The sequence below is a fragment of the Fusarium oxysporum genome, chromosome 1 (assembly GCF_000149955.1).
Source record: "Fusarium oxysporum f. sp. lycopersici 4287 chromosome 1, whole genome shotgun sequence".
Lineage (NCBI taxonomy): Eukaryota > Fungi > Ascomycota > Sordariomycetes > Hypocreales > Nectriaceae > Fusarium > Fusarium oxysporum.
In genome coordinates, this window is record NC_030986.1 from 6172255 (window position 1) to 6194348 (window position 22094).

The 22094-nt window shown below is 47.5% G+C and overlaps 5 protein-coding genes across 7 annotated transcripts; 3 read left to right on the forward strand and 2 right to left on the reverse strand.

Moving 5' to 3' along the window:
- Positions 1-343: 343 nt before the first annotated feature.
- On the forward strand, positions 344-825 carry FOXG_15037 (uncharacterized protein; the record flags this gene model as incomplete). Its single annotated transcript, XM_018395112.1, has 2 exons — positions 344-550; positions 655-825. The coding sequence occupies 2 exons, from the start codon at positions 344-346 to the stop codon at positions 823-825; spliced, it is 378 nt and encodes a 125-aa protein (XP_018255574.1).
- Positions 826-3194: 2369 nt separating this feature from the next.
- On the reverse strand, positions 3195-4755 carry FOXG_15038 (uncharacterized protein). The gene has a single exon (XM_018395113.1). It carries the CDS (start codon positions 4644-4646, stop codon positions 3363-3365), a length of 1284 nt encoding a protein of 427 aa, XP_018255575.1. The 5' UTR covers positions 4647-4755; the 3' UTR covers positions 3195-3362.
- Positions 4756-11354: 6599 nt separating this feature from the next.
- Positions 11355-13775, forward strand: FOXG_15039 (uncharacterized protein). Of its 3 annotated transcripts, none has more exons than XM_018395114.1 (3): positions 11355-11803; positions 11857-12063; positions 12123-13775. In XM_018395114.1, exons 1-3 carry the CDS (start codon positions 11382-11384, stop codon positions 13732-13734), a joined length of 2241 nt encoding a protein of 746 aa, XP_018255576.1. In that variant the 5' UTR covers positions 11355-11381; the 3' UTR covers positions 13735-13775. The 3 variants fall into 3 exon arrangements, with proteins under 3 accessions (XP_018255576.1, XP_018255578.1, XP_018255577.1); XM_018395116.1 differs by having other exon boundaries at positions 11355-11784; XM_018395115.1 differs by having other exon boundaries at positions 11355-12063.
- Positions 13776-15730: 1955 nt separating this feature from the next.
- FOXG_15040 (uncharacterized protein) lies at positions 15731-16848 on the reverse strand (the record flags this gene model as incomplete). The annotated part of the gene is made up of 3 exons (XM_018395117.1): positions 15731-16000; positions 16109-16604; positions 16664-16848. 3 exons carry the CDS (start codon positions 16846-16848, stop codon positions 15731-15733), a joined length of 951 nt encoding a protein of 316 aa, XP_018255579.1.
- Positions 16849-18850: 2002 nt separating this feature from the next.
- FOXG_15041 (uncharacterized protein) lies at positions 18851-19390 on the forward strand (the record flags this gene model as incomplete). Its single annotated transcript, XM_018395118.1, has 1 exon — positions 18851-19390. The coding sequence occupies one exon, from the start codon at positions 18851-18853 to the stop codon at positions 19388-19390; it is 540 nt and encodes a 179-aa protein (XP_018255580.1).
- Between the last annotated feature and the right edge of the window lie 2704 nt (positions 19391-22094).

The window sequence follows — 22094 nt, forward strand, 5'->3', positions numbered from 1 at the left end:
ACAGATGGACAACCCACTCATCTCCACCTCACATACTCATACACTCGCACACCACTGCTATCGGCTGATGATAATTAATTCTCCCTTCTCGTCTCTACGGCTCTGACTTTCCCTTTCCCCCCTGCCTGAGTTTATAGGCTGAAAAGTCTACCGTGTCAAGCGACGGGTCGAGAGCAAGCGCATGCAAAGCGCACAAACAACAAACATGCCCAGCACCATGCTCGTTAGGAAGAGCGTCTCGAGAGCTAAGTGGAGTGGTCCCGGCATTTAGTGTGGTCTCGTCCATAGCGACCCCAGAAAGGGGCTCTCCGAGGAAATCTTTGTTTTGTACTATGGCGGCTAAATGCGTGCCGATCTGCGAGTCTGCGACTCTATGCTGCATGTGTCTACCACCAAGGGTCTCCGTGACAGGTACCCCTTCGGTGGTGTCAACGACGCCGCCCTCGCCAAGGCTGAGGGTGTCACTGCCCCCACTACCCGACCTGCCCCAAGCGGCAGTTTGCCGCACTTGATGCTGCCATCACCGAGGACCTCAAATGATTCGGACAAGGTATTCTTACGTACCCTTTCGATCTAGGCCGCCTTGGTTACCTTCTCATCTGAGCCGTATCCTGAGGTTCTGGCTTATCAGTCTCTGGATATCTAAATAGTCAGATTCCCAAGGAGGAGTTGCGTAATGTATGTGCAGTTGCCAAGTGGTTCTTCAGGCAGGGAGTGGAGTTCGGCAAGATCATCATGAACGGCCAACTTGGCATGGTGGCAGGCACGATTGGGCGAGTTCTGGACCTCGTTGTAGAAGTCAGAGTAGTTCAGAACAACGCCTAGACGCAAAGGGTGGTTAGCGGCGAGCTCGATCTGAGTAATATTACCATCCAGGACCACCTAGTGGGCACCCCCACCTAATGGACCACCAAAATTTCAATCTTTCCATACAAGCTCCGAATTTTCAAGTGCATCGCATTTAGCCAAGAACGAAGATACTCACAAACCCATATCAATGCTGTATAGCAGTTTTCATGAAATTTTAATATCGGCTTGACTTGTCCCCGTTCCGCCTCGTGGCCTAGTTCTCTGGCCCTTTGAAATTTTTCGCATTTCTCCTTATCTACCCTACGCGACTCCATCCACTTAAGCCGAATTTTCACGTAATTTTCTTGTCGGAACTCCTTTCGCAATGGTTCGCCGTGTTTATACTGAAGATGGCGTAGCTGATGCTTTACTCGATATTACTGATAGAGGCCTGTCACAGATGGGGGCGGCCCAGAAACGTGGAGTACCTCGGTTGACCCTTTCTGGGAGACTTTCCGGTCAAGCGAGCAGGAATGAACGGATCCAGGCCCACCAGCGTATTTCAAAGAGCCGAGAGGAGACCCTCCTTCGTTGGGTGTTGCGACAAGAGTCTCTGGGTTATGCTCTCTCGCACAGCCAGCTCCGTGCGTGTGTCGAGGCCATCCTCAAACAACAAGGCGATAACAAGCCCCTGGGCAAGCACTGGGCCACCAGGTTTGTGAAGCGTCACCTACAACTATCTACCAAGCGTGGAAAACGCCAGGAAGCCGCCAGGTTTGACGGATTTACTCCGAAGGCGGTCAATTGGTACTTCGATATTCGGGAGACGGAATACGGCTGGATCAAGCCTGTGAACACGGTTAACGTGGACGAGGGCGGCATAATGGCGGGTTTCGGTAAGTCTTCTACAAGTACTCTATGGGTTTCCATAGGTCATGACTAATTGGTTGTCCATGAGGCTTGGACAGCCTCGTATCGGGAGCTCTGACCCGAAGAAGAAGGCGATGTTAAAAGGCGTCCAGTCGCGCACTTGGGCCTCGTTTATTGAGGCTGTCACCGCAACTGGTCGCGCTTTAAAACCGGGAATTATCTTGAAAGGAAAGAAGCTACAGAAGCAGTGGTTTCTTAACGAATTCGAATTGATAGCGGACTGGCACTACATCACATCACCGAACGGCTGGACCGACAACCATATAGCTCTCGAGTGGTTGAAAGACGTCTATCTACCTCAAACAGAGCCTCGTGATGCATCGGATGCGAGACTCATTATCCTTGACGGTCACGGAAGCCATGCACAGGTGAATCTTTCGGGGTTTTCACCGCAAAGTCTCCCGCTATAAGATCGCTGACGAGCATTCAGGATGAGTGGATGGCTACGTGCTTTCTGAACAACGTCTACTGCTGTTACTTACCAGCACATTGTTCCCATGGTTTACAACCGTTAGACAATGGAATTTTTAATGTCATCAAATGTGCGTATGGGAAAGGACTCCAAAAGCTGGCTAGTTTGACCGATTCTGCGCCGGTTGACAAAGTCAACTTTATTCGGGCATACGCGAAAACCAGAGAGGCGGGCATGAGGAAGCAGATTATCTTATCCGGCTGGAGATTTACTGGAAATTGGCCAATAAATCGTCATAAGGCTCTAACACATCCTGAAATTCAACCGGCCAAAGAAAAAGTGGTGGAAGAGTTCAAGACTCCGAGCCCTCCTCAGTTGCACTCAGATGATACGCCGAAAACGAGCCGCCAGGTGAGAGATTTGGCCAAATACCGCAGTCGCCCAACCAGGCAGAAGTACAGTAAGATTGCAAAGGGGTTGGAAGTTCTAGAAATGAAGGTGGCCGTTCAGAATGCGCGGATTACTGGCCTCGAGGAGCAGATGACCCAGGTGCGGCGAGGGAAGAAAAGAAAGGCAGTACTAAACCCCAACCGACGATTCATGGCTGTGGCGGAGAATCTATCGGCTGTAGAAGCTCTTCCTGACTCAAAAGAGGCAGAAATAGAGGTGGATGTGGATGAGGAGGTCGAGTCGGTGATTGAGGTGGGTGTCAGATCAGAGGACGAAAGTGATGACTTTATGGTCGTAACAAAGCACTGCCAGCGCACACGGAGCGGTCGGGAGGTCAAAAAAACCACGCAGAGAGTAAAATTTGATCAATTTTATAGAGTTTCTCTCCAAAGCTTCGCTTTTTAATTGATGACCTGGTGTTTTGTGCACGCATCAAAATTTGGATTTTATGTGGGCGGAGCGAAATTTTGGTTATCCATTAGGTGGTCCTGGATGGTAACCACAAACCATGTAGCCTTTGAATACTACTTATGCGGGTCACTATTAGATGTGAAACAATTAAAGCGAAGAGTTAGTTAATATCTAGGAGGGTATTGTATATTATCTTATTACACACCACCTCTCCGTATCTGATAAAAACTAATGCCTCTGACCTTAACCCATGCTCATTCTGCCTGAACGGGGCCCTTTGCGATGCGTAATCAAATTATGCAAAGACAAGCCAGAAACTAACTTATATACCGTAAGTGCTATAGCCAGCTCGTGTCTTGTCCCAATTCGTTTACGTCGCCTCCTCGGGACAAGTGGCACTCTTCGGGAATACCTCATTGACCTTGGCGTGCAAGATAAGATAGTACGATGAGCAAGTACCATCAACTTGGATGGAGGTGCTGTACGTGGCATCCGAGCTTCCTGTTAGAGTGCCCGAAGGGAACACATACGTGTAATCACCGGGTGCGCACTTCGTCGGCGCCGAGCACGAAGCATACACATGTACCTCGGCGAGATCAAAGTGTCCGTTGGTATCATCATCATACAGGTTGTATTGGACGTTTACCTGAGATCCGGACAGGCTGGCTGACCAGGTTCCTGCCTTGGTGCCCTTAGAGATGTCGTTTTGGCCGGCGCCGACAATCAATGAACCACTGATGCCTGCGGTCAACGTAGCCTTGCTGGGAGTAAAGTACGAGCCCCAACGGTTGCAGCCACTACCACCCAAAGCAGGACCGACGGAGTCTCCATTCAGGTTCTTGGATCCGTCGCCATAGCCAAAGGCAGTGCCAATGGAACAGGACTTGGTCTCCGGGGGAGGTGGCGGGAGGGCGGGACAGCAGCACTTGCGCAGGCAAATCTCAGGGCACTCGAGGTCCAGTGTAAAGTACATGAACCAGTTGCCAGAGCCAATGGCAGTGCCTTGGTTAAAACAGGTTGCACCAGAGGCACAGCGTTTGCTGGAAACGCTGATGCCAACAGCAACGTAGACGGCCGTGTCACACAGCGAGGACACAGATGGGTTCTCAAATGTGTCGATAATGGCATCAAAAGGAACCCAACACTCGGTAGGGCTGAGTGTGCAGTAACTGTTGAAGGGCCATTTGCCAAGCTTAGTGTTCAGCGTGATGGGGTCGTCGTCGACTTGGAGATGTATGTCTGAAATAGTAGCCGCGGCAACAGTGGTGATCGCTATGTGCAGACACTTCTCCCCAGAGTATGGCCCCGATGCAGGACAGTCCTCGATCGTGTAAGCGACGCCATCTGTGACATCCAGCTGATCGTCACCAAACTTGGAGCCGCATTGAAGGTTCGTTTTGCTGGTAGAAGGTGAGACCTGCACTGGTCCAGGGCCCTTCTCCACGCAGCAAGGAGGTGTATCGCCGGAGCAGGAATTGGCCGTGCGAGGGAAGAGATGCTCGGGGAAGGTGAAGTCTCGGGACTGGAATCTCTTGACCGGAGTGGTTGGGCAGTTGCATGTGGTGATCTCAGAAGTGGAGCATGCGTCGAAGGTATCTGCGAGGCCTAGGCTCGGGAGGAGGAGCCCTACCAAGGCAAAAGGTTTGTACAACATAATGCAGGGAGTAACTAGAGACAGCGGTAGTAGTCTAAATATGAAAGACAGTAGAGTTCAAGTACAGAGGCAGTAGAAAAACTTGTAACCCTTCAGCCATAGAAGCAGGTTTATATCAACCTGGTTGGGACCTTGGCTGCAGTTTGATACAAAAAAGCCACATCCCCGCCACTATGATGTCACCGCCATCCAATTTACTATTGAAATATCAGCAATTAACTCTATATTTAATATAATCTGTTAAATTAGTAGCAGCCACTTCTTGCTAGGCAGTCATGCGCTATTTCCATTCGTGATACAACGATAAAGAACAAGTGTTCGACAAATAGGACAGTCCAAATGTCTCAGCATTAGCATGGTTACGCTTGTTTCTATTGGCCGAGAGAATAGGTCATTTCACATTTTGCGCCACGGGCTGGAGTCTAAATTGCGCTGGTCAGATGATATTCGTTCGGCATCAAAAGGGATTCATTCAATACAAATGCCACACCGGTGAATAGCTAAGCTACGGGTAACTTAGTGACCACCAAACACTGAATACGAAGCTTGATTAGGTTAGATAATCAATAGCTTGGGCTTGCCACACGACTGGACCTGACTTAGTGCTTCCACAGCGGAAATGCCAAGGAGAAACGTTGGGGGACGTTGAATTAATTATTCAGCCCCCGAAGGCCCCGCCTTGATCTCTTCGACTCCAATGCAACTAGCCAATCAGGGGCCGCGCATGACGTGCAACCCCCTGAACAGGTTTTAAAGGGGTAAAGAAGGGAAGCCCCTCTTAACCACCAAACCAGTCCGGAAGGGGCCGACACAAAAAAGCTGCTTGTGAAGCAACTACGCGGGCGGCTCAAAAACGAGAAGCAACGTAATTCCGAGTCACCAATGGCCGGTAGCTACCACCGTCTCCTGGACTCCAGCAGCCCTACACATCACAGGCCAAGCAAAACGCTTTCATTCGCCACTTCTTTACCCCTGGGAGTATCTTTAGCACTGGCGTCTGCCCACGCTCATTCTTTTGATACACACTAGACATTGAAAGGGAGGATTTCAATGGCGAAGGGAGGTAACGGCCGGCCATGCCTCCTGATCAGGGTTGAAAGCCACTCCACCCAATCCACGTAGTGGATCCACTCGTGGATTCCACTGTCCACTCCACTAGCAAAACCCCAGTGGATTGGCTAATCCACCGAATCCACTCGGCGATGTCGTGGATGGATTGGGTGGATTTGGGTGGATTAGAAGTGGGGGTAGTTAAGGGGGCCCATGTATTTTGGCAGAATACCTCTAGCAGAGGCTGGTGTGCCCCATAACTTTTGCAATATTGCTACCCTATGTCAAAAACACCATGAAGCTTCTGAACAGCGCAATTTTAGAATACATACAATATAGGAAACACTATTCAAATGTCCTATGCTTTCTCATTGGGATGACGTAAATCTCGATGGATATACTTAAGATTTGCTCGTGAGCGCATATCGTTATGAGGGCCATCAATAAGTGTACATTTTCCTCAACAACATATACGGCAAATATCAAGTTCGACTGTCCATACTTTGGATTTATAATACAACAATTATACCATTAAATAACTGCCGGCAAGCTGATTCAAAAAACGCGTCCAGATCCCTCAATATCTCAATACTGCGCGAAAAATTGCAAGCGATACTAATCGCGTCAAGCTCGTGATGTGAAGGATGTTAGGGACTTATCTAATACCCGACCCCAATATGGCACTCGCTACGTGCTCGTCCACATCAAATTGGCTCGAAAGGCAAGTATCTGAAACATCTGCAGGATAAGGGCATATTGTGCCAACTGGTCGCGTTGGACGCGTCATTCGCGCTGACCTGACGACCTGTTGTTGACCCATCACCTGCACCATGTTTTGCGATTTCGACATGACAAAGAGATTATTTTACCATGACCTCGCCTGATTCCTGCTTCGACATTTCCGACAGCGGCTTCGGGTCCGCTGCCGAATCAACACCCTGCCCGACGCCGTATCCTACCCGTTCAACCTCGACCCCTGTCTCGACTCTGAGGACCTCTTCCGCAAGCGATGAACAGTACGAACGTACGCTCTGGAGGCATTTCCCAGGCTGGGCGTTCTCTGAGCGAGCCAGGGAGACGCGTTGCTGGGCCTGGCAATTTGGATATGACATCCAAAAGGAAGACGCCCGCAGATGGATATGCCGAGCGTGCATTCATAAGAATAATCCACATCCACGACATTTCGAAGCTGATGGTATTCATAACGCGTACAATCATCTGTTCAACGACCACGGGATCCGCGCTCCGCCTGGAATGACCCAAGGAACTGCTGAAAAGAAGGCGAATTCTAAGGGCAGAAAGCCCCCGGGGCAGCGGACTCTCGCTGAATCCATGAAGCTCGATCTACACGACCCCCGAGAACAAGCGATTGCGAATGACTTCATCAAACGCTTCGACAAGGAACACTTCCGGAGGCTTCTGATCGATTGGATCGTGGCCAAGAATCACTCATTTTCAATTGCCGAGGAGGCAGAACTCCATGCTATCTTCGATAACTTGAACCCGTCAGTTTCGGCACGTAAAGCCAATATTACCCACACAACTGTTCGAGAAAAGATCGTCGCTGCATTCGAACAACATAAGCAGAAGGTGATAGAGGTCTTGGGCAAGGCGCCTGGACTTATCCACATCTCCTTCGACGGCTGGCGGTCTGGAAACCGATACGCCCTATATGGTATCTGTTGCTTCTTTAGGGACGAAAACAATAAGCCTTGCAAGATTACGCTTGGGCTCCCCGAAGTTAGCGCCAGGCACACTGGGCCTAATATCGCCGCAGAAATCCTCGACGTAATTGAATCGTATCAGATCCAAGACAAGATTGGCTATTTCACGCTTGACAACGCGAAAAACAATGATACCGCCATGGAGATTATTGGTGGAGAGCTCGGCTTCGTTGGGGCCCGCAGGCGAGGGCGCTGTTTTGGGCATACCTTGAACCTCTCCGCCAAAGCCATTCTATTTGGGCACGATGCTGACGCTTTTGAGCGGCGGGTATCAGGGGCAGAGCCTCTTACTGAAGCAGAACATTTGATTTGGCGCAAGAAGGGACCAGCAGGCAAACTGCACAATCTTGTGGTAGCTATCCACAGATCTGACTTGTTGACTGGCATGCTTCGCAATATTCAACAAGAAGCCTTTAACAAGTCATCTGACCCAAAACTCAACGCCAGGAAGCCATTGGATGTTATTTTGGACAACGATACGAGATGGCTGTCACAGTTATACATGATACGACGAGCTCTACTACTTCGCGACTATATCGAACGACTCATTGCCCACCATCGAATCGACTTCGAACAGCAGAACAAGGCCAAGAGGGGCGGTCCTAAGAAGTCACTCACATTGCCCTTTATTTGCCAGCCAGAGAACCAGCTATCCGACAAGGACTGGGAGGTGGTCGAAATATTTGCGCAAATACTTAGTTACTACGAAGCCATGATCAAAATGATAGAAGGCGACGGCCAGATCCGCAAGCGGAAGCGTGGGTGGACTGGGTCATATGGTAATATTTGGGACGTTATTCAAGGCTTTGAATTTCTTCTCGAGCAACTTGAACGTTTTAAGGACATCGCGAAGGACTTCCCTGATACTGAACACTTCAGGATCAACATCAATTTAGGCTGGCAGAAGTTGAATGAGTACTATGAGATATTGAGTGAGACGCCCATCTACTACACTGGCCTGGCGCTCCATCCGGCATACCGATGGAAATGGTTTGAATGCAACTGGACTGATCGCCCTGAGTGGATTGACGAGGCGAAAAACATGGTTCACGATGTCTGGCGTTTTGAGTATCGGGAGGCCACGTTGCCTGGACAGGAGCCGTCAGCCGTTGAGCCAGTTCCCAAGCAGCGGAAGACTTCGGACAATCCGTTTCAGGAATACCTTAAACGAAACCGCTACACAGCGCCAGAAGCAGGTCATGATGGCCTCACGCCAGGCGAAGACGAATACCTGCATTGGATTACGCACTGCGAAAGTGGTGATGGCTCCATCAACGATCCTCTCGCTTACTGGCACGAGAAGCGATTCAAGTATCCAAACTTATCGCGAATGGCGCTTGATTTTCTCACGATACAACAAATGTCTGCTGAGTGTGAGCGTCTTTTCTCAGCAGCAGGTCGGATGGTGAACCCTCTCCGCCACCAACTTGAAGCCCAGATTATCGGGATGTGCCAGGTATTGCGTTCATGGCTGAGGGCGGGTATTATTCATGAATTAGATCCCTTCTTTATCTCGGTAGACGAAGAAAAAGTCAACCTCGAATTAGCTCAGATGTCGGATCAACAGCTTGAAGGATGGGCAACAAAGTGGCTCACTCAGGTGGTGGGCGTTCAAGACGAGATGGGAGCCCGTTGGGGATAAGGTCTCACTCGGAAGTTGGAATAAGGGACCTACATGGGCAATGGCTTCGGGAATAGCGTCACCATCATGGCATCAAGAATAGAGGCACTTGCCAATCCACCCAATCCACCCAATCCACGATAACTTACAGTGGATCCACTATGCTGAGATATTCAGTGGATTATGATCTACCCACTCCACTTGAGCTGCTAGTGGATTGAGTGGAGTGGCTTTCAACCCTGCGTTCTAGGGTAAACCTCTGCTCTGATTAGCACTACTATTCCTGTATATAGAATAATGTCAAATTAACTCTACACCCTGGCAATAATCAACTCTACTAGGTTTAAAGTGGGTCAATAAAATCAACTCTAGTAGAGTTGATTTGGTCATTTAGTCATTAGGGTCGAATTCAAAGTTCTCCATTGCAATCGAATTTGATGGGATAAAAGTACAGCTTCAATCTCCAAACTCTGTTAGCCATCATGTAATATTAGCGCCTTTCTGAAGCACCTTCATTCGACGTCCGCAGTTCAAGCTGAGCGTGATAAAACCGATGGCCTACAGCCACTGCTGAACATGCAAGTCAAAAACACGCAGTTATTGGCTGCGGCAGACTAGTGCACGTTAAGTTACTTTGTCACCTTGTCACTTTGTCGCCCGACAACCATTCAAGGAAATAAGAATATACCCTACAGCTACCAATCTTATAAGCTCACAAGTCCATATTCAACTCTCACCTGTAAAAGTTTTTCCTTGGCACCCGCTGTTAGCGCTCTGCTAGGGCGAAGAATTTTTGCAGGCCAAAATGGCAATAAAAGCAACTGTGGGGCTAACGGGACCCTAACAGCTGCCTGAAGAAAGGGATTCAGAGAGTTGACCTTTCTTCGTGACGAGTGTCCAACGACACTAAGATTCGCGAGCTCTTGACACCGCCCCCGAGCGCCATTTCATATGTGGTATTTGCGACTTCTTCTCACCTCGACATTTCGGCTTCGCGAGCCTGCGACATTCCGGGCTCTGTGCCCCTCGACTTCCCGTACGACCGACTTCTGCAGCCTCGGCTGCCCAGACGACATTCGCAGCATCCTGCTGCTTGACATCGAGGGTCATCGCACCCTCACTCTCACTTTCGCCTGCAGTTCAACGCTGCCTCGACCGACTACTGCAGCTTTAGCTGCCCGAACAACACCAGCAGCCGCCGGCTGCTCGACTTTCTGGGCCCCCTGGTGCCCTCGACCTTGACGCACGGACCCTACATGGTTCGCTGCCCTTTTTGCAGCTCGGAAGCTGCTTGACCGATCTCTGCAGTCGCATACTGCCCAGAGAACCTCTTCTTCTTTGCAGCCTCGGCTGCTGCCTGGAACACCGCCAGGCTTCGACAATTTGTCTCACTGGTTGAGACCACGTGACAAAAACCGCTGGGTTGAAACGGTACAGAGCTTACCTGGAGACCATGGAACGGGGCGGTTGCCTCGTCTACAGAGCAGCGTTCTGGCCGTCTTGGGTTTTTCCCCTGCAAGGGGTTTCCCCAAGGATGCATAGTCCTAGGGTTGCAGCTACTGGCGATCTTAAGGATCATGGACTTCCTGCCCCAGGGTATGGAAAGCTACTTGATCTATCTATGCAAGAGAATTCTAGGCTGGAGAGGGATATGTTCCCGCTGACGGGATGCCCTCTTGAGAGTAATGTGCCTTTGTGCCGATGATACGCTGGATGAACTAGATAGAAGCGTTGCTGGAGGGAAGCTCTGCTGAGATCAACTGTATTGATGTCCGTGGGACGTGCTTCACCGACAACTACTGTAGAGCTGGCTACGAGTAGAGAGGTGCCTCTTGGAGGTAATGAGTACAGAAAACGCTCGAGCATGTATACGGCTCCGATCCAAGAGGCCTTGCAGATGATCCGAGCGAGAATCAGCACGGCAGCGATTGTAGATAGTTTAGCTCAGCACGTCCTGTGCTCCATTAAGAGACTTTTTGGGGCCTACGGTCCCCCGGACGAAAAGAAATATACATACACAAGTCCATATTGGTATTGGCCGATTCGCGTAACGGCAGTGGAAGCTTTGGCCACGGATATACTCTTAGAGATTTATTTTTGTACTTTCCTCCGGTGACTGCCTGACTTGGCTGAACGTGACGGCAGGCAGCGGGCTGTCACAGGAGCTGAGCGACTTGCTCCGCCACGCCACAGCCTCGGTTAGGCATACATCCACTGTGACACCTGCTGACGGAAGCCCCTCCGCTATTGAAAACCCCATTCTAGAGCTACCGGTTTGGAGAGCTTAATTCGAAAACATCTTTCCCAAGCGCCAAAAAAAAAAAAAAAACACCGATTACCATGGCCGAGGCGGTTGGACTCGCTGCAAGTGTCATCGCCATTGTTGATTTATCCGCTAAAGTCGCGACGCTCTGCTTCCAATACTCGACTGCAGTCGGAAACGCCAAGGCGGACATCGAACACCTCCAGAGCCACTTGAAGGACCTAGATGCATGCCTCCGAGGAGTCCATCGTGTTTTATACGGCCCAAATAATCAAGCGCTTACGATATCACGAGAATTGATCGATTCTCTTGATGGCTGTAAGTCAGAGTTGATCCAAATGCAGAACAGGCTGGATCCAGGTAAAGCCAGTAAGACGATGCGCCGACTCGGACTCCGTGCTCTTAAGTGGCCTTTCGATAGCAAAGAGGTTAGGGGAATTGTTGTCAACTTAGAACACTACAAGCAAACCATTATGTTAAGTCTGCAAATCGACCAAACGTGCGTTAGCGTACGGCCCAGAACATCGACAGAACCAACTGACGCCGTCGCAGTACAATCTTGCTTGACATCCAACAAAAGTTCGATGATGTCTCACTCCAATCCTGCAGAGATAGACCAGCCGCCCACATACCTTGCTTCAACGTTCCATTCGACCGAGACCCCGACTTCGTCGATCGACCGGATATTACTGCATGGCTTCAGAGCCAATACACGGGCTCCGCCAGTCGCATAGCGCTTGTAGGCATGGGTGGATTTGGGTATGGCCTATGGCAAACATAATCCAGTTTCGAAGACGGCCTTTGCTGACAGACTAAAGCAAATCACAGGCTGCTATCCAGTTTGCCCATCACATCCACAGTGAATCACCCCAGACTAGTGTCTACTGGGTGTACGCGAGTTCGAAGCCGAGATTTGAGGAGGCATACCGGGCCATTGCAGAGAGGCTACAGTTGCCACGGCGAAATGATCCTGATATGGATGTGCTTAGGCTCATTCGTGACTGGCTGCAGACAGAGGAAGCTGGCTCTTGGCTGATGATCCTGGATAATGCCGATGACGTCAACCTCTTTTATCCCGTCCATAACAGCGGAACCAAGGCAGTGACGGGACTTGCGAACGAGAACACCATTGCGAGGACCGATCAGCAGCTACTAGCGGCATATCTACCGAAAAGCCGCAATGGAACTATTCTCATTACATCACGTAGCATGGACGCTGCTGAAAGGTTGACAGGAAGCTATAAAGCTATCTACAGTGTCCCGACCATGGATGACGTCCAAGGCCTTCAGCTTCTCCAGAACAAGCTCGATGGTGACTTCGACGGGAATGCTGCTACAGATCTTCTTCGTGCTCTAGATCGTATTCCGCTGGCCATCACTCAAGCAGCTGCCTACATCAACCGCCGCGCTCCCCGTGTGTCAGTAAAGACATATCTAGATACCTTCCAAGAGAGTGACAAGAAAAAGGGCAGTCTCCTCAACAAAGATGCAGGAGATCTTCGACGAGATGAATCGGCCTCTAATTCAGTCGTGGTAACATGGCAAGTCACGCTTGAGCAGATACGCCGTGAGAGACCATCTGCCGTGAAACTGCTTTCCTTTATGAGCTTCTTTAATCCACAGGGAATCCCTGAATTTATTCTCCATGACTATGCCACCGACCTGACGGACCACGCCAACAGAGATGCTGCGAGTGAGAATTTTGAAGATGATCTTGATATACTCCTCGGCTACTCGCTTGTGTCTGTAACAGCAACTGGGGATTCATATGACATGCATGATTTGGTACAATTCTGCACACGATTTTGGATATCTACGACGGGTAACGAAGGACGATGGAGGCAGCTGTTTCTGCACTCTATGTCCACACTCTTTCCAGATGGCACGTTCGAGACCTGGCCTACCTGTCAGGTCTTACTTCCTCACATTGAACCGACGTTTAGGGAGGAACCGCCAGCTGAAGGGCTGCTAGACTGGGCCCATTTGCTGACAAATTGCGCAGAGTATATGTCGACTAGCGGCAAGTTCAAGATGGCAGAAAGTTTAAACAAGAAGGCGGTGAAAACAAGGACTAAAATGCTAGGAGAAGAGCATCCTGATACGCTAACAACCATGGCCAACCTAGCATTACTATACAGTAATCAGGGACGATGGAAGGAGGCAGAAGAGCTGTTAACAGGAGTAGTAGCAATGAGGAAGAGGACATTGGGAGAAGAGCATCCCGATACACTGACGAGTATGCATAAATTAGCTATTACCTGGAAAGTGAGTGGCCGGACTGGAGATGCTCTAGCCCTCATGCGGAACTGTGTAGTTATAAGAAAACGAGTACTTGGCACGGACTACCCGCAGACGATGCTATCAGTGGCATGCCTTGCTGAGTGGGAGAACAGGGGTAATTTGTTACTAGAGGGGAACAAGTCCGGGTAATTATCAATATAACCAGATATTTCGATAAGTTTATAAACATGCATAAGCAGCCTCGTTCAGGAAATATTACTATAGGACGCTCGAGAGCCATAGCTCCGATGCCCATCCTACCAGTCCTAGGAAATTCTAAGCATAGGCATAATACGAGTTAGCATATTCAACACCAGAATGCATTTGCGATCGACTTTTCGCCAACATCGAAGTTCAGAACGATCCTCAATAACTTCAGCAGCGTTCTCTCAATCCATATATCTATGTTAAGGATAGAGTCAAATATTAGTCAGTTATTTGCCTACATACCTATATTTCTATGCTAATAAGACACACAACCTGGATAGCATGCTTTATAATAGTAGTGACGTTCATACAATCTACAATGAACCCACAACGTCCTGTTAAATGCAACATCTTATGAAGGATTTGAGCGTCTAGCCCTAGGTGATTATCATGCGGTACTGCACTAAAATAACACCAATAAATGATGCGCAAAAACAAACTTGAATATTAGATAAGTGGCAGCTACCTAAAAAGTAAAGTTATCGTTCACATGCCACTAGTCCAAGTCAATCGTGCAATTTGATTTGCGGCCGGAAGTGGTGAAAATTGGTGAAGCACATTCTGCTATTGTTTCAAGTCACTGTGCTAGATCCCCCTTCCCGTAGCCATTACAAGCTCCGGCAATAACATCTATGATCGCTGCTTTACTACCTCGGACATCAGAAACGTCATTGGCGAAAGCTGCGACTACATCCCTGGCTGTGTCCTCCAATGTAGATCCCCATGAGCTCATCCGGCGCCTACCTCTCACGTTTGGCCGTCGAAGTTGGCATGTCTGGCAAGTTGTACTATTTCTAAAATGTACAACAACTCAGCTCCAGTTCACATCAACAGCGGTTTTGTCCGATATCGGCAGTGGGACTATTACCAATAACCGAAACATCAAACTTTCATACGGCATCGAATCAGGAAAGTGCAATCTCTTGTGAATGAAGTTGGTTGTCTTGGTGCTAGACCGGTCAGTTGCCCAGCCTTGCCGGGTATACTGAGCCAGTCCCCCACGCGATTGATGTTACTGACACGGGGAGCGGCTGAACTTGAGTTGGTATGATATTTTGTTAATAAAGGCGGTTTTTTGAATGCAGTTGAGTAGAAATATTGAGAAGGTAAAATACTTAGAGAAGAGAAATGCTATAAATCTAATTATTAATCCATCAAATATAAGTATAATATGCAACAGTCGAGGAGAGATTAGACTTAAAGTCAAATCAACTAATAATTTTAGTTACCTATCATTGGCTCTTGCCTACAAGTAATGAACTCAGCGAGGATGGCACGGATCACCATGTTATGAAGCAGGCCCTGTTCCGCGTTTTTGTGAACACGACCTGGACAGTAACGGGGTTCGTTACGAGTTTGAGGAGCCCTTGTCGAATTAAATAGTTTTGATTGGCCTCAAATCCGTAACGGGCCCCGTTACCATCTAGTATTCTAGAGTAGAAACCATGAAAGACAGACATGGAGAACTCAATTACAGTATTTTTTTTCAAGACCACTTTATTGATCTAGCTGCTGTTTTGCAATTTGTCCCGCCCCATAATCTACTAGCCGCTCGATGACATGAGCTTGTAAAGATCGTTGGAAAGAAACCTCGGATTGAAATTACAGTAAAGAGGGTGGATAATGTATGAAAGGTCAAGTACGCGTTCACACGCGTATGTGACATGGGCGCAGACCGTCGATCGAAATGGCATAAATAAGTCGCCATAGTATGGATTACATGGGAATAAACCGGAGATAGATAGTTACTTGAGAAGTGAACAGGGGTACGCGGCAATTAGGGGTACACGACAATTAGGAATAGAAGAGTAGGGAGATATGGTTGGCAGCATTCTTATGGCCCCCCCCCGGTGAGTAGTAACATCTTATCCCTATTTCCGTCCTCAGAATGGCCCATCTATTTCCTTTATGCCTATAGTTCTTTAAAGCGGTACTGAGATCAACCCTTAATTACATTCATCGCCGGCACCAGGTCACCAGGAAGACGTGATGGTGTAGTCCACAGCCCATTATCTTTCCGCAAGCCTAGGACAAATATAAGCGCGATAATAAAGAAGCGCACCCAGTGGTCAAGGATATTATCGATGAGGTAAAAATACTCCCTTGCGATATTCCGTCCATCTTGGTTCAGATCCAAGATAATCATTAGGAGCTGTCTCCCTGGATTAAGGAGGTTCAGAACCGTGACTCCCAGAAAGATCATAGTGGACTGTTGCGATATCATTTAGTTTTCACTCTTTCACTTTGCCGAAGGGGGAAGCAGGCCGGTACGAAAAATGAAGGAGGATGGAAGGGAGGGATATGAAATCAGACTTACATCAAAAATTAGAGGCTTGTCTCTGGCCCTGTTAGAAATAAAGCATGCATATGCAAGCAAGACTAAAGAGGCAACCCCCCACAAAATCAGGAGTGATGTATCCCATTCACCCCCCTCTTCAAGATCTTTCAAAATTCGTTGTTCGCTGTCCTCGTCCATCAATAAGGACTTTATCCAGATAGAATGGCCCCGGATAAAGGTGGTAATGTCATGGTAGAGAACAGCTGTAGATGGAACAAGAATCGCATACCGTACAACAAGGTAAAAGCTTGATCTTTTGGCCGTTAAGTATATTAGGAAACCATTACCGAGCTCAAATAGTGTGATGATCAGGAAGACATCAGTGACGTCGAGCAATGTCGCGGACAGAGCATCGAGGCGATTGATGACGTGGACCATGCAGTGCAGGAATTCATCCAGAGGGGTCTCATCCGAGACGTGAGACACGAGTATCTTGTTCATCGCCATGACATGGATGAAGCGAAGCGTCAGTGCGCTATAAGAGTTAGTAACTAGTACATTGTGTTTGACTCATGCAAGGAAGACGTAACGCACAGGAGGGCCATTGGGAAAACAATTTTCATATACATAAAGGCCATTCGTGCTGGGTCATCTTCACGCCGGACAAGGTACAGACTAGAGATCCAGAGTATCAAGAGAGGTGGAATAAGAATTCCTAGCAAAACCGCGGAAGTTTCACTGGGGAATAATTCGTCTCGGATTTGTTCTTCAGAGTCCATGTTGAAAGTAATTGTGAGGTTCGGGTGTTGAGATAGGGTGCAGTGTGTTTCGACGGCTTTCTGATTTGCAGGAGAAACGAAAGATAATGCCAGACAGATTCAATGGGCTTTTGCTACCTTATGTAAGTCTCGTAGCAATAGAAATGTAGCTTTTGATGAAGGAGTTGCAGGTCAAGGTCGAATATGAGGTGTTTCAAGTTTCAGCCATGGCGTCATCGAACGAGCACATAATACGCCGCTCGAATTGAGGCCACCACCAGAGTACGAATATGACTAAAAGAGGCACTTACATCCCGTCACAAGTTTGTTGCCCTAAATATAAATGCTCTCTTTTGTCATTCCACAGTTGCTAACAACGACATCGCCGCCTTTATTCGGGATTCTCCCAGGACAATCTGCAACCCATCTCAGCTATAGGAACATTAAGTCCAGATTTTAAGCCAAAATTCTTTAATGAGTGAAATGCTTCTCGACTGTAAGGAAGCAGGAGAGGTTAATTGGTGTACCTGGCTGCATCTTTGCTGGCCTTCGTCTTCCGAATATTGACGGAGGTACTATCCAGGCACACAAGAGAACGCCATGCAGTCAGGGGCTGTGCAATGTCACGCGTGTCAACGCTTCCCAGACGCCATTGATGCCACGTCTTCTGCAATACGAATAGTGAGACACGATGACATTTGAATGAGGTCACCTCCTCCGTTCGCCAACCGTTGCGGCAATCGACCTCGCAATGTATTGTACAGTACAACATTCGCTGAGAGGCTGTTTCGACCCCTGCTTTTACTACTACACTAAACAGGCTTTGTGCAGCTGGGACATTGCCACCACCAAATTGGCGTCAGCGCTCGAACCAGCCTAATAATGCGGGGGAATGACATAAGTAAGGGCTAGCGAAAGCCAGCTAGAAAGGTGTATCTGGGATTTCTCGTTTCAGGCTGCCTTTTTCTCCCCGAAGGGAGACGAAGGTCGGTCGCTTATGCCTTATGTTTAATCTGCAGTTATCGCAGGCGTCTACCAGTCCCACTGAGCACGCGGTGGTATTATTACCGGGGAGCATCGCTCTCACCAGATGCTATCGCGGCCTCGATCAACATGCCATCACACGGAGCCAGCATATGCGTCGATTCTTAGCAGAGGTCTGGTGTATGTCCAGTTATCGCAAGTAGTTCAGCCATCCCTTCCGATGGGTCTTGGAGACGGCGCCATTCGATCCAGCACCTTAATCCAACTGAATATCGCTGCCGTAATTAGAACAGCCCTAACAAAGCGTTCCTACAGTTCTCTTTGTTTCCAGCTGCGCCTTATATCACCCCCGCTGTGTGCAGAAGACTGAAGCTTCATAAGCTTGCTATTTTCTTTATCAAATTACGAGACATAGTCCGGCCCCGTCTCCGAACGGATAAACAAGCAAAGTGTCCGTCCACGAACGGCAATTTCCAAACACCGCATATCCAACGCATTCAATGTTGAAGGCACTTAGTGAGCTTTAACAGAATAAAGCTATTATACAGTATATAGCTTTAAAAAGTCTTTTTAATTAAGATAAATCCTAAAATAATACATTATATAGGTTTTAGTTATTTGTTAGCTTATATTAGATGTTTAAAAGTTTAGTTAAGAGACTGTATTTTAAGGTATAAATATAAAGAAATTGCTTTTCAGTGTACATCCTTCTTATATACAGTATATATTTATATATAGAAATACTTTTAGTTGTCATTGACGAGATTGCCACCTCCTACTCCGTACATACAATAGGGATGGCTGTGGGCTGACCAGAACGTTGGTTGATCCGTCACATGCATATAGATTGGTCAGAGCTGGCCATCGTATTTACTGCTACCCAATAGCTCTCTGTACGCAGACGCTAGGTGGACTTTTACCGTTCAAGAAAAAAATATAAATAAAAGACACCAGCCTGAATACACAAGTTGAATTCTCAGTCTTTCTTTTGCATGCCACTCCAACCCCAACAAAGCAGCCTTCCACGCCTTGATATAAGATGAAGCGTCTCTTCATATTCATCTTCGGCCTTGTGCAGGCCATGCTCACCGTGGCTACCCCTGTCCACTCGCTTGCCTCCCACAGCGGTCAAGAAAACGCCCCCTCGCCTGGAATTGAGAGGCGTGCCGGCCCCTTGCGCCGGATCGAACTCGATACATTCGTCCTGATCAGGGACGACGAGTCGCCCTGGTCTGACGACTACTTCAAGAGAGATCAGCGCCCTCGAACATACACTCTAGGCGACTGGAGGGGAAACTCATACACCGACTTCTTCCTTGCCAGTGCTGGCGGAGAAATCCGCGTTCACGTCTACACGGGGCTAAACCTTCTTCCCGACGGCTCTCTGAAGGTTGGCTATACTATGAATTTGTACGAGGGCGACAGTGAAATGACAACCGACTTGGATGGCAAGAAATCTGGGTCCTTTGTCGTACCACCTGATCAGAAGTGGGAGCATGTGGACTATGTCCGCAACACTAAGGAGGATACTGACGATAGAGCGACCGTCCACTGGTGGATCACAAACGCGAGGTATTGATTAAATTGTATGCTGAACCTGGAACACGGCCTCTATTTTATTTATTGTATTAAAGGTTAATTATTATCTTAGTTTTATTTTACTGTCTGTAAAATATATTATTTAGTATAGTAATTTGACGGTATTATTTGCATTTGTTCTGGATTTGGGGTTGCAGCTTGCGGCTTCGGGCGGTACTGGTATACCCGGACGAGGCAAACCTTTAGTTGCAAGATAAGACGACCTGAGATTACCGAAATCAAATTCGAGCTACTGTACCAATTGCCCCTCGTAATTTGCCAATTATACACTTTCCCATTGCGTGTTTATCCTTGCCTCTTACAGTTGCTTGGTAAGTGTGAACTCTACAATCATGACCGCATCTATTGAGAATGGGGCATTAGATATACGTATCTAGAAGCTCTTGATTTCTATCTAATATACTGTCCAAGACCTGCCTTTCATAGATGAATCTAGATACACTTCATATCTGAAAGCTAGGATATCCTGGGTTGAAAAGAGCGTCAATGAGGGACCAACAGCCCAAGGCATCGGAAAAAGCGATAGAGTTTGAAATGAAAGGGATCTCGGTGAAAACAATAGGCAGCTGTAGATGTGACAACATATGATTAAGATGTTTCAAAATAGGACGGTTCCAGTATTTCTTTCATTGAATCCGCCAACGTGTTGTAAAGTTCAAGAGATGACACCATCTGATTCCTCGAGCGTGCGTTAACAGCGATATACAGACTCAATCCGGAGGAATAAAGCATAAACCAGAGAAGTAAGGCAACAAAAACCTCGAGCCGCATATCCCAATTACCCGAAAAGACTCGATTGAGTAAGAAGGCCAACCCGGCCAAGAGAGGCCCATTGCTTAGCGCGCATAGAAAAACATAGGGAATGGGGGCTCGCACAGCAAAAACAAAGTAGGAGAAAAGAGCTGATCGTCTGCGTGCACCTGCTTTCAAGAGCATCATGGCAATATATTCCTCTTTGTGTAAGATAGCGGCCTGTAGAGCGTTGCCGTAGGGTTTGTTCTGCGCGTTCACATGGGCTCCTCTTTCCAGTAACAGACAGACGACTTGATCGTTAGATTCCCGCTACTCCTTTAGACCCTACTTAAGAATTATCAGCAGAAACGCATTGTGTTTCCCTGTTTTTAATTAATTACCGTTTAGTATCTTCGCCCTATATTTTCTCTGATAGAAATACATTATATTTCTGTCAGCTAACCCTTTTAAGTTTAATAGTTTAACTATAACGTACTTGATAAGCGAGTGCCACAGACAGGTGAATGCCACATTACATTTTACACCTTAAATTGCGATTATACGAGAGTTATTAAAAACCAAAACTAAGCTTAAAATATCTAAAATTTGAGTAGATGATTAATCAGATAGGAAATTATATAGGAGATTTTTACCAAATTTTATTTATTTTTATTTATAGAGTTATTATAAAAAAGCTTATTCACACTGTATTTTTTGCTAATGTTTGATAAAAATGGCTTAAAAGATTAACTAAAAATTTAATAAAAAGAAAATCATATGACTTTTTCCCTAATAAATCTAAAATCATTTTTTGTAAATTCTTATTAATTGCGTAGTTAGTTTTAGAAAATCTAATATTTTTGCTTTTAGCTGTACAGTATAAGTGTTGCATTCGCTTGTCTGTGGCACTCGCTTATCAAGGACGTTAGAGCTAACATGTTTTATAAGCGAGTGAGCCATATAAGCGAGTGAGCCATATAAGCGAGTGAGCCATATAAGCGAGTGAGCCACTTTTTATCACCTACATAATAAAATTACTCCTAAAAACACCACAACCTATTAGATTAATTAAAACTAATCGCTATATTCTTCCATATTGACCTCAATTTCCTCCTGACAGGTCCTTGCGTTATGCCCGGCCATGTCGCATTTGCCACAATGCATAACCCTCCGTCCCTTCGACCCTCTGCGACCACCACTTCTCGACGACTCGGCCGCTACCTGCGTATCAACATCCATCTGATCAATTACTTGTGATGCCTCTTCTATAGTTAAAGGCCCTCCTCTCTGTAGTCTGGTCCTTTTCCCCCTCCGGCGCCTGCCTATTATCTTATTCTCTTGTTCAAGTTGTTGAACCCTATCCTTTAGTAAGGCCACCTCATGTATAAGGATACTATTTCCCTTCTCAAAATACTTAACAGCCTGAATAATTGACTCTGGGGAGCTGCTCTTATGATTGATAATCCGTGCCTGTAGATATTTGGAATGCGATTGGGCCTCTAGTACTGTCTTTGGGGTCCTTGAAGCCCAGGGGGTCGAAGGTGCCGTGACCTCTGCAGGAGGCGTCGGGGTCCGTAACTGCACATCAAGCTTTGAGATGACATTTTCTGGGTTAAGGGGAGCAAGCCCGGCTCCTCTAAAACCTCCCCGGATATTGCTTTCTGTAATAGTAGCTCGGTGGGCGGCATAAAAGGCGGGAAAGAACTCGGTCTTGGATATATGGGTTATAGAGCACCTGATCAGATGCTCTATTTCTCGCCCATAGGCCTTTTTCAGCGGTCCAAAGCAGCCGACATCGAGAGGCTGGAGTAAATGAGAGGAATGAGGAGGCATACAGAGCGTGATAATCTTCTTTTCCTCACAGTATCTCATAAATTCGGCCGAGTGATGGCTTTCATGACCATCAAGGATCAGAAGGCGATAGGGACCAGTTGATTGGTTAGTTGTTGACC